The 13,015-nt window shown below is 44.2% G+C and overlaps 1 protein-coding gene across 2 annotated transcripts in view; it reads right to left on the bottom strand.

Moving 5' to 3' along the window:
• Positions 1 to 1,843: 1,843 nt before the first annotated feature.
• Positions 1,844 to 13,015, bottom strand: part of LOC106591847 (pituitary adenylate cyclase-activating polypeptide type I receptor) — a 116,033-nt gene continuing 104,861 nt past the window's right edge. For both annotated transcript variants that reach the window (XM_045714366.1, XM_045714367.1), the window contains 3 exons: positions 4,326 to 4,455; positions 3,883 to 3,924; positions 1,844 to 3,703 (listed from right to left, as the gene is read on the bottom strand). In XM_045714366.1, the coding sequence (XP_045570322.1) occupies positions 3,485 to 3,703; positions 3,883 to 3,924; positions 4,326 to 4,455 (391 nt within the window). In that variant the 3' untranslated portion in view covers positions 1,844 to 3,484. The remainder of the gene's footprint in view (positions 3,704 to 3,882; positions 3,925 to 4,325; positions 4,456 to 13,015) is intronic.

Raw genomic sequence — 13,015 nt, 5'->3', positions numbered from 1 at the left:
CAGTTTGTCATGGAAAGAGCAGGTGTTCTTACAGTTTTGTCCACATTGATCCATGAGCTGTTTTCATTGTGTTGACATACTGTGTACTGATGGCTGATATAGAAAATAAAGGACCACATTTCACCACCTTATTTATCAAAGACATAAAGCATCTACGTTAAAAATAGTTACTGAAGCGTTTTACAGACATGTCTGAGATCTGGTTGGTCTCTCTGGAGCCTGGTCATATCAGAGCTATAGCTGGTCTCTCTGGAGCCTGGTCATATCAGAGCTATAGCTGGTCTCTCTGGAGCCTGGTCATATCAGAGCTATAGCTGGTCTCTCTGGAGCCTGGTCATATCAGAGCTATAGCTGGTCTCTCTGGAGCCTGGTCATATCAGAGCTATAGCTGGTCTCTCTGGAGCCTGGTCATATCAGAGCTATAGCTGGTCTCTCTGGAGCCTGGTCATATCAGAGCTATAGCTGGTCTCTCTGAAGCCTGGTCATAGATATAAATATCCAGAGCCATGTATTTACATTGTAGAGAGTTATAGCCATGCATTTACATTGTAGAGAGTTAGAGACATGCATTTACAATGTAGAGAGTTATAGCCATGCATTTACATTGTCGAGAGTTATAGCCATGCATTTACATTGTAGAGAGTTAGAGCTATGCATTTAGAATGTAGAGAGTTAGAGACATGCATTTACATTGTAGAGAGTTATAGCCATGCATTTACATTGTAGAGAGTTAGCGCAATCAAGGTTTCTGCATTATGACATTCTATAACAGCCATGTTAGAACCCCATTAACATGACAACATTCTATAACAGCCATGTTAGAACCCCATTAACACGACACTACAACATTAGAAACAGCCATGTTAGAACCCCATTAACATGACAACATTCTATAACAGCCATGTTAGAACCCCATTAACATGACAACATTCTATAACAGCCATGTTACAACCCCATTAACACGACACTACAACATTAGAAACAGCCATGTTAGAACCCCATTAACATGACAACATTCTATAACAGCCATGTTAGAACCCCATTAACATGACACTACAACATTCTATAACAGCCATGTTAGAACCCCCATTAACATGACACAACAACATTCTATAACAGCCATGTTAGAACCCCATTAACACGACACTACAACATTCTATAACAGCCATGTTAGAACCCCATTAACACGACACTACAACATTCTATAACATCCATGTTAGAACCCCATTAACATGACACTACAACATTCTATAACATCCATGTTAGAACCCCATTAACATGACACTACAACATTCTATAACATCCATGTTAGAACCCCATTAACATGACAACATTCTATAGCAGCCATGTTAGAACCCCATTAACATGACAACATTCTATAGCAGCCATGTTAGAACCCCATTAACATGACACTACAACATTCTATAGCAGCCATGTTAGAACCCCCATTAACATGACAACATTCTATAGCAGCCATGTTAGACCCCCATTAACATGACACTAAAACATTCTACAACAGCCATGTTAGAGCTCATTAACATAACAACATTCTATAACAGCCATGTTAGACCCCCATTAACATGACACTACAACATTCTATAACAGCCATGTTAACTATTCATTAACATGACACGACAACATTCTATAGCAGCCATGTTAGAACCCCATTAACATGGCACTACAACATTCTATAGCAGCCATGTTAGAACCCCATTAACATGGCACTACAACATTCTATAACAGCCATGTTAGAACCCCATTAACAGGACACTACAACATTCTATAGCAGCCATGTTAGAACCCCATTAACATGGCACTACAACATTCTATAACAGCCATGTTAGAACCCCATTAACATGACACGACAACATTCTATAACAGCCATGTTAGAACCACATTAACATGACACAACAACATTCTATAACAGCCATGTTAGAACCCCATTAAATATATGGCTCTGGAGATATACTGTGTATATGGCTCTGGAAATATACTGTGTATATGGCTCTGTGTCAGAGGAGACAACCTGTATGGCACTACATGATGTAGAATAACAGCGAAAGACACAATATGGCATCACATTTTACAATTTCCCCCCCCCCCAATATTGACATTATTTGGTGAATATATTGTTCATGTCAAAGAATACATTAATCTCACATTATATGAGAGAGCCTGGCTAGTGGGAGGAGTTAGTTACTCTATGGGAGGGGCCTGGCTAGTGGGAGGAGTTAGTTACTCTATGGGAGGAGCCTGGCTAGTGGGAGGAGTTAGTTACTCTATGGGAGGGGCCTGGCTAGTGGGAGGAGTTAGTTACTCTATGGGAGGAGCCTGGCTAGTGGGAGGAGTTAGTTACTCTATGGGAGGGGCCTGGCTAGTGGGAGGAGTTAGTTACTCTATGAGAGAGCCTGGCTAGTGGGAGGAGTTAGTTACTCTATGGGAGGAGCCTGACTAGTGGGAGGAGTTAGTTACTCTATGGGAGGAGCCTGACTAGTGGGAGGAGTTAGTTACTCTATGGGAGGAGCCTGGCTAGTGGGAGGAGTTAGTTACTCTATGGGAGGAGCCTGGATAGTGGGAGGAGTTAGTTACTCTATGGGAGGAGCCTGGCTGGTGGGAGGAGTTAGTTACTCTATGGGAGGAGCCTGGCTAGTGGGAGGAGTTAGTTACTCTATGGGAGGAGCCTGGCTAGTGGGAGGAGTTAGTTACTCTATGGGAGGAGCCTGGCTAGTGGGAGGAGTTAGTTACTCTATGAGAGAGCCTGGCTAGTGGGAGGAGTTACTCTATGGGAGGAGCCTGGCTAGTGGGAGGAGTTACTCTATGGGAGGAGCCTGGCTAGTGGGAGGAGTTACTCTATGGGAGGAGCCTGGCTAGTGGGAGGTGTTACTCTATGGGAGGAGCCTGGCTAGTGGGAGGAGTTAGTTACTCTATGGGAGGAGCCTGGCTAGTGGGAGGAGTTACTCTATGGGAGGAGCCTGGCTAGTGGGAGGAGTTACTCTATGGGAGGAGCCTGGCTAGTGGGAGGTGTTACTCTATGGGAGGAGCCTGGCTAGTGGGAGGTGTTACTCTATGGGAGGAGCCTGGCTAGTGGGAGGTGTTACTCTATGGGAGGAGCCTGGCTAGTGGGAGGAGTTACTCTATGGGAGGAGCCTGGCTAGTGGGAGGAGTTAGTTACTCTATTGGAGGAGCCTGGCTAGTGGGAGGTGTTACTCTATGGGAGGAGCCTGGCTAGTGGGAGGAGTTACTCTATGGGAGGAGCCTGGCTAGTGGGAGGAGTTAGTTACTCTGTTTGAACATATTAGTTGTAAAAGAGCATCAACTCTTCTTCTTTTCTAAAGATAAAGAACATGGATCTGAATTGTCTGGGAAGATAATTGGTTGGTGAGGGGTCTGAGCCAATTACACAATCCGGTGGGCCAGTGGGGTCTCAGCCAATCAGGTGTTCTGCTTAAGGGTGGGCGAGGTCTCAGCTAGGTGTCTCAGCCAATCAGGTGGGCAGGCTGAGTGTGGACGGCGTCTCGGCCAGGGGGCCCCCCATGCGTATCTGTAAGGCGGAGGAGCTCTTGGAACTGAGCATGGAGAGCTGTGTTCCCCCGTTGGCCGCGCTGCTGACCAGGGACGGGTGGCGCTGCTGGTGCTTCAGATTCACGGCAAAATACCGGTTCCTCCTCCAGCTATGCCACTTCCTCTTGATCTCAGACTGCACCTGGAATAACAGACAATAACAGAGTTATTAACGGTCTAGTCCACTTGGTGGTTCCTAAACAATAACAGAGTTATAATGTAAACAGTCTAGTCCACTAGGCAGTTATTCTTAATGACACTGGGCTATAATCAACATTCCCATCAGATGCCATGTCTAGAGAGGGTAAAGAAGCCTCCTACCTCTCCATTGAGAAAACAATAGAGGACAGCCACAACAAAACCCTGGAAAGGAAAAGAAGAAGAGAGGAGAGATGAGCAGTTCGATTGGACTTTTCAACAATGCTCTCAGAGTTACTGTTATCACACTAACCCACATATAATGTTCTCATACCCTACATTACTCATCTCATATGTATATACTGTACTCTATACCATCTACTGCATCTTGCCTATGCCGTTCGGCCATCACTCATTCATATATTTATATGTACATATTCTCATTCACCCCTTTAGATGTGTGTGTATAAGGTAGTTGTTGTGAAATTGTTAGATTACTTGTTAGATATTACTGCACGGTCGAAAACTAGAAGCACAAGCATTTCGCTACACTCGCATTAACACCTGCTAACCATGTGTACGTGACAAATACCATTTGATTTAAGTCTTAGAAGCGAGTGTGTTACCTGGAAAGATCCCAGGCCCAGCTCAAACACCAGCCTCTCGTTCTTGCTGACGTCCTCTGGTGAGAAGGCAAACACAGTGTAGTGGATCCCGAAGAGGGGGATGAGTAAAAGGGTGGACCGAGCCAGGCGCCTGACAACAACAAATCATAATTGTTACTACTTATACAAAAACCCAATACACAACATTGTCACAACCTTAGAATAACCAATACACAACACTGTTACAACCTTAGAATAACCAATACACAACACTGTTACAACCTTAGAATAACCAATACACAACACTGTTACAACCTTAGAATAACCAATACAAAACATACACATTACAGCAGAAAACCTTAGAATAACCAATACACAACACTGTTACAACCTTAGAATAACCAATACACAACACTGTAACAACCTTAGAATAACCAATACACAACACTGTAACAACCTTAGAATAACCAATACACAACACTGTAACAACCTTAGAATAACCAATACACAACACTACACTGTAACAACCTTAGAACAACAACCATACAACATTCTTACAACCGTAGAATAACGAATACATTCCTGTCACAACCTAAGTGAAACCAACACACAACAAAAACAACTAACAGGCAACATTATATATCCTCCTGACAACAACACTACTACAACCTGACAACAACACTACTACAACCTGACAACAACACTACTACAACCTGACAACAACACTACTACAACCTGACAACAACACTACTACAACCTGACTACAACACTACTACAACCTGACTAACCCTCAGACATCCTCCTGACAACAACACTACTACAACAACACTACTACAACCTGACAACAACACTACTACAACCTGACAACAACACTACTACAACCTGACAACAACACTACTACAACCTGACTAACCCTCAGACATCCTCCAGACAACACTACTACAACCTGACAACAACACTACTACAACCTGACAACAACACTACTACAACCTGACAACAACACTACTACAATCTGACTAACCCTCAGACATCCTCCAGACAACACTACTACAACCTGACAACAACACTACTACAACCTGACTACAACACTACTACAACCTGACTAACCCTCAGACATCCTCCTGACAACAACACTACTACAACAACACTACTACAACCTGACAACAACACTACTACAACCTGACAACAACACTACTACAACCTGACTAACCCTCAGACATCCTCCAGACAACACTACTACAACCTGACAACAACACTACTACAACCTGACAACAACACTACTACAACCTGACAACAACACTACTACAACCTGACTAACCCTCAGACATCCTCCTGACAACAACACTACTACAACCTGACAACAACACTACTACAACCTGACTACAACACTACTACAACAACACTACTACAACCTGACAACAACACTACTACAACCTGACAACAACACTACTACAACCTGACTACAACACTACTACAACAACACTACTACAACCTGACAACAACACTACTACAACCTGACTACAACACTACTACAACAACACTACTACAACCTGACAACAACACTACTACAACCTGACTACAACACTACTACAACCTGACAACAACACTACTACAACCTGACAACACTACTACAACCTGACAACAACACTACTACAACCTGACAACAACACTACTACAACCTGACAACAACACTACTACAACCTGACAACAACACTACTACAACCTGACAACCCTCAGACATCCTCCTGACAACAACACTACTACAACCTGACTAACCCTCAGACATCCTCCTGACAACAACACTACTACAACCTGACTCAGACATCCTCCTGACAACAACACTACTACAACCTGACAACAACACTACTACAACCTGACAACAACACTACTACAACAACACTACTACAACCTGACTAACCCTCAGACATCCTCCTGACAACAACACTACTACAACCTGACAACAACACTACTACAACCTGACAACAACACTACTACAACCTGACAACAACACTACCACAACCTGACAACAACACTACTACAACCTGACAACAACACTACTACAACCTGACTACAACCTGACTAACCCTCAGACATCCTCCAGACAACACTACTACAAAATAACATTCAAGATTTTTTATTTATTTGTATGTATTTCACCTTTATTTAACCAGGTGTCTAGTTGAGAACAAGTCCTCATTTACAATTGCGACCTGGCCAAGATAAAGCAAAGCAGCTCGACAACATACAACAACACAGAGATACACATGGAGTAAAACAAACATACAGTCAATAATACAGTAGAAAAATAAGTCTATATACATTGTGAGTAAATGAGGTGAGGTAAGGGAGGTAAAGGCAATAAAAAGGCCATGGTGGCGAAGTAAATACAATATAGCAAGTAAAACACTCCGGGTTTTCTTCTGAGAATAACATTGACGTATACACTGACAGTGACTGAGTTCATCAGGAAGTGTATAGGGGATGTTGTTCCCACTGTGACTATTAAAACCTACCCAAACCAGAAACCGTGGATAGATGGCAGCATTCGCGCGAAACTGAAAGCGCTAACAAGTGCATTTAACGGAGACTGAGAACATGGTTGAATACAAACAGTCCGTAAGGCAATAAAAAAAACAGGCAAAACGTCAGTATAGAGATAAAGTGGAGTGGCAATTCAACGGCTCAGACACAAGACCTAAGAGGCAGAGACTCCAGACAATCACGGATTACAAAGGGAAAACCAGCCACTTCGCGGACACCGACGTCATGCTCCCGGGCAAGCTAAACTCCTTCTTCACTTGCTTTGAGGATAACACAGTGCCACCGACGCGGGCCACTCCCGAAGACTGTGGGCTCTCGTTCTGCATGGCCAATGTGAGTAAGACGCTTAAGAGTGTTAACCCTCGCAAGGCTGCCGGCCCAGAAGGCATCCCTAGCCGCGTCCTCAGAGAATGCGCAGACCAGCTGGTTGGAGTGTTTACAGATATATTCAATCTCTCCCTATCCCAGTCTGCTGTCCCCACTTGCATCAATATGTCCACCATCGTTCCTGTACCCAAGAAAAACAAAAGGTAACTGAACTAAGTGCCTATCGCCCCATTTACACTCACTTCTGTCATCATGACGTGCTTTGAGAGGCACCCTAGACCCACTACAATTTGCATACCGCCCCAATAGATCCACAGACGATGCAATCGCCATCGTATTGTACACTGCCCTATCCCATCTGGACAAGAGGAATACCTAGGTAAGAATGCTGTTCATTGACTTCAGCTCAGCCTTCAACACCATAGTCCCCTACAAGCTCATCATTAAGCTCAGGGGCCCTAGGTCTGAAACCCACCCTCTGCAACTGGGTCCTGGACTTCCTGATGGGCCGCCACCAGGTGGTGAAGGTAGGAAACAACAGGTCCACTTCACTATTCCTCAACACAGGGGCCCCACAAGGGTGCGTGCTCAGTCCACTCCTGTTCACTCATGACTGCATGGCCAGGCACGCCTCCAACTCAATCATTACGTTTTCAGACAACACAACAGTATTAGGTCTGATCACCGACAACGATAAGACAGCCTATAGGGAGTAGGTCAGAGACCTGGCCGTGTGGTACCAGGACAACAACCTCAACATGATCAAGACAAAAGAGATGATTGTGGACTACAAGAAAAGGATTGTGGTACCAGGACAACAACCTCCCATTCTCATCGACGGGGCTGCAGTGAAGCAGGTTGAGAGCTTCAAGTTTCTTTGTGTCCACATCAACAACAAACTATCATGGTACAAAACACACCAAGACAGTCGTGAAGAGGAAACAACAAAGCCTTTTCCCCAACAGGAGACTAAAAATATTTGGCATGGGTCCTCAGATTCTCAAAAATTTCTACAGTTGCACCATCGAGAGCATCCTGGCTGGTTGCATCACTGCCTGTTACGGCAACTGCTCGGCCTCCGACCGCAAGGCGCTACAGAGGGTAGTGCGAACGGCCCAGTACATCACTGGGGCCAAGCTTCCTGTCATCCAGGACCTATATACTAGGCGGTGTCAGAGGAAGGCCCAAAAAATTGTCAAAGACTCCAGTCTCTCTGCTACTGCAAGGCAAGCGGTACCGGAGTGCCAAGCCTTCCCTGTGGCTCAGTTGGTAGAGCATGGTGTGTGCAACGCCAGGGTTGTGGGTTCGATTCCCACGGGGGGCCAGTACAAAAAAAAAAAAATAATAATAAAAATAAATGTATGATATGTATGTATTCACTACTGTAAGTCGCTCTGGATAAGAGCGTCTGCTAAATGACTAAAATGTAAAAAATGTAAGTCTAGGTCTAAGAGGCTTCTTAACAGCTTCAAGCCGTAAGACTCCTGAACAGCTAATCAAATGGCTACCTACATTATTTGCATTGCCCCCGCCCCCCCCTCTTTTACATCGCTGCTACTCTGTTATTATCTATGCATAGTCACTTTAACTCTACCTACATGTACATATTACGTCAATTACCTTGACTAACCGGTGCCCCTACACATTGACTCAGTACCGGTACCCCCCTGTATATAGCCTCCACATTGACTCTGTACTGGTACCCCCTGTATATAGCCTCCTCATTGACTCTGTACCGGTACCCCTGTATATAGTCTCGTTATTGTTATTTTACTGCTGCTCCTTAATTATTTGTGACTTTTATTTTTTTTTTAAATGACTTAACACTTACTTTTCTTAAACCTGCATTGTTGGTTAAGGGCTTGTCAGTAAGCATTTAACTGTAAGGTCTACCTACACCTGTTGTAATCAGCATTTAACTGGGAGGTCGACCCCTGTTGTATTCAGCATTTCACTGTGAGGTCTACACCTGTTGTATTCAGTTTAGCCTACTCTATGTGACACACATGGAATCATGTAGTAACCAAAAAAGTGTTAAACAAATCTAAATATATTTTATATTTGAGATTCTTCAAAGTAGTAACTTGATGACTGCTTTGCAAACTCTTGGCATTCTCTCAACCAGCTTCATGAGGTAGTCACCTTCTTAAAATGCTTGAGCCAATCAGTTGTGTTGTGACAAGGTTGTGACAACTGTTCCGAGGAGACTGTGTGAATCAGGCCTTCATGGTCGAATTTCTGCAAAGAAACCACTACTAAAGGACACAAACAGAAGAAGAGACTTGCTTGGGCCAAGAAACACGAGCAATGGACATTAGACCGGTGGAAATCTGTCCTTTGGTCTGATGATTTTTTGGTTCCCACACAGAGTAGGTGAACGGATGATCTCCGCATGTGTGGTTCCCACTGTGAAGCATGGAGGAGGAAGTGTGATGGTGCTTTGCTGGTGACACTGTGTGATTTATTTAGAAATCAAGGCACACTTAACCAGCATGGCTACCACAGCATTCTGCAGCGATACGCCATCCCATCTGGTTCGGGCTTAGTGGGACTATCATTTGTTTTTCCACAGGACAATGACCCAAAACACACCTCCAGGCTGTGTAAGGGCTATTTGACCAAGAAGGAGAGTGATGGAGTGTTGCATCAGATGACCTGGCCTCCACAATCATCCGACCTCAACCCAATTGAGATGGTTTGGGATGAGTTGGACCGCAGAGTGAAGGAAAAGCAGCCAACAAGTGCTCAGTATATGTGTGTCACGTCCTGGCCAGTATAAGGGTTAATTGGTATTGTAGTTTGGTCAGGACGTGGCAGAGGGTATTTGTTTTATGTGGTTAGGGGTGGTGTTTTTCTAAAAAGGGCATTTGATTTAAGTATTCCGGGGTTTTTGGGCACTGTTCCATGTTTACGTATTTCTATGTTGATCTAGTTGGTTGTATGTCTATGTTTGGTTAATTGGGGTGGACTTCCAATTGAAGGCAGCTGTGTGGTGTTGCCTTTGATTGGAAGTCCTATATTAGTTGGGTGTGTTTGTCTGTTTAATTGTGGGAGATTGTTCCGTGTATAGCATCAAGCCTTACAGGACTGTTTATTGTCGGTGTGTTTCGTTTGTATACGTGTTTATTTTGGGTTTTCCTTCTTTCAATATAATAAAGAAGATGAGTTTACACATACCTGCGGCATTTTGGTCCTCCATTACCGACGACGACCGTGACAATGTGGGAACTCCTTCAAGATTGTTGCAAAAGCATTCCAGGTGAAGCTGGTTGAGAGAATGCCCAGAGTGGCTACTTTGAAGAATCTCAAATATATTTTGATTTGTTTAACACTTTTTTGGTTACTACATGATTCCACATCTGTAATTTCATAGTTGTGATGTTTTCACTATTATTCTACAATGTAGAAAATAGTAAAAAATAAAGAAAAAAATGAATGAGTAGGAGTGTCCACACCTTTGACTGGTACTGTATATATTTACACTCCGACATTTCTCGTCCTAATATTTATATATTTCTTAATTCCATTATTTTTCTTTTAGATTTGTGTTTTGTTGTGAATTGTTAGATATTAGTGGCTCTCAACGCAAAGCCCCTGTCATCTTGCTTGCGCTTGCTGCTTGCTCATTTCCGATATGCCAACTAGAGCTAACCTTACTTTGACCCTAACCCCTAACCCCTAACTGCCAACTAGAGCTAACCTTACTTTGCCCCTAACCCCGAACTGCCAACTAGAGCTAACCTTACTTTGACCCTAACCCCTAACTGCCAACTCGAGCTAACCTTACTTTGACCCTAACCCCTAACTGCCAACTAGAGCTAACCTTACTTTGACCCTAACCCCTAACTGCCAACTAGAGCTAACCTTACTTTGACCCTAACCCCTAACCCCTAACTGCCAACTAGAGCTAACCTTACTTTGACCCTAACCCCTAACCCCTAACTGCCAACTAGAGCTAACCTTACTTTGACCCTAACCCCTAACTGCCAACTAGAGCTAACCTTACTTTGACCCTAACCCTAACTGCCAACTAGAGCTAACCTTACTTTGACCCTAACCCCTAACTGCCAACTAGAGCTAACCTTACTTTGACCCTAACCCCTAACTGCCAACTAGAGCTAACCTTACTTTGACCCTAACCCCTAACTGCCAACTAGAGCTAACCTTACTTTGACCCTAACCCCTAACCCCTAACTGCCAACTAGAGCTAACCTTACTTTGACCCTAACCCCTAACCCCTAACTGCCAACTAGAGCTAACCTTACTTTGACCCTAACCCCTAACTACCAACTAGAGCTAACCTTACTTTGACCCTAACCCCTAACTGCCAACTAGAGCTAACCTTACTTTGACCCTAACCCCTAACTGCCAACTAGAGCTAACCTTACTTTGACCCTAACCCCTAACTGCCAACTAGAGCTAACCTTACTTTGACCCTAACCCCTAACTGCCAACTAGAGCTAACCTTACTTTGACCCTAACCCCTAACTGCCAACTAGAGCTAACCTTACTTTGACCCTAACCCCTAACCCCTAACTGCCAACTAGAGCTAACCTTACTTTGACCCTAACCCCTAACCCCTAACTGCCAACTAGAGCTAACCTTACTTTGACCCTAACCCCTAACTACCAACTAGAGCTAACCTTACTTTGACCCTAACCCCTAACCCCTAACTGCCAACTAGAGCTAACCTTACTTTGACCCTAACCCCTAACTGCCAACTAGAGCTAACCTTACTTTGACCCTAACCCCTAACCCCTAACTGCCAACTAGAGCTAACCTTACTTTGACCCTAACCCCTAACCCCTAACTGCCAACTAGAGCTAACCTTACTTTGACCCTAACCCCTAACCCCTAACTAGAGCTAACCTTACTTTGACCCTAACCCCTAACCCCTAACTGCCAACTAGAGCTAACCTTACTTTGACCCTAACCCCTAACTGCCAACTAGAGCTAACCTTACTTTGACCCTAACCCCTAACTGCCAACTAGAGCTAACCTTACTTTGACCCTAACCCCTAACTGCCAACTAGAGCTAACCTTACTTTGACCCTAACCCCTAACTGCCAACTAGAGCTAACCTTACTTTGACCCTAACCCTAACCCCTAACTGCCAACTAGAGCTAACCTTACTTTGACCCTAACCCCTAACTGCCAACTAGAGCTAACCTTACTTTGACCCTAACCCCTAACCCCTAACTGACAACTAGAGCTAACCTTACTTTGACCCTAACCCCTAACTGCCAACTAGAGCTAACCTTACTTTGACCCTAACCCCTAACTGCCAACTAGAGCTAACCTTACTTTGACCCTAACCCCTAACTGCCAACTAGAGCTAACCTTACTTTGACCCTAACCCCTAACTGCCAACTAGAGCTAACCTTACTTTGACCCTAACCCCTAACTGCCAACTAGAGCTAACCTTACTTTGACCCTAACCCCTAACTGACAACTAGAGCTAACCTTACTTTGACCCTAACCCCTAACTGCCAACTAGAGCTAACCTTACTTTGACCCTAACCCCTAACCCCTAACTGCCAACTAGAGCTAACCTTACTTTGACCCTAACCCCTAACTGCCAACTAGAGCTAACCTTACTTTGACCCTAACCCCTAACTGCCAACTAGAGCTAACCTTACTTTGACCCTAACCCCTAACCCCTAACTGCCAACTAGAGCTAACCTTACTTTGACCCTAACCCCTAACCCCTAACTGCCAACTAGAGCTAACCTTACTTTGACCCTAACCCCTAACTGCCAACTAGAGCTAACCTTACTTTGACCCTAACCCCTAACCCCTAACTGCCAACTAGAGCTAACCTTACTTTGACCCTAACCCCTAAC

The sequence above is a fragment of the Salmo salar genome, chromosome ssa03 (assembly GCF_905237065.1).
Source record: "Salmo salar chromosome ssa03, Ssal_v3.1, whole genome shotgun sequence".
Taxonomy (NCBI): domain Eukaryota; kingdom Metazoa; phylum Chordata; class Actinopteri; order Salmoniformes; family Salmonidae; genus Salmo; species Salmo salar.
The sequence above is the reverse complement of the archived record's forward strand: the minus strand, read 5'-3'. Positions and strand labels throughout refer to the sequence as shown.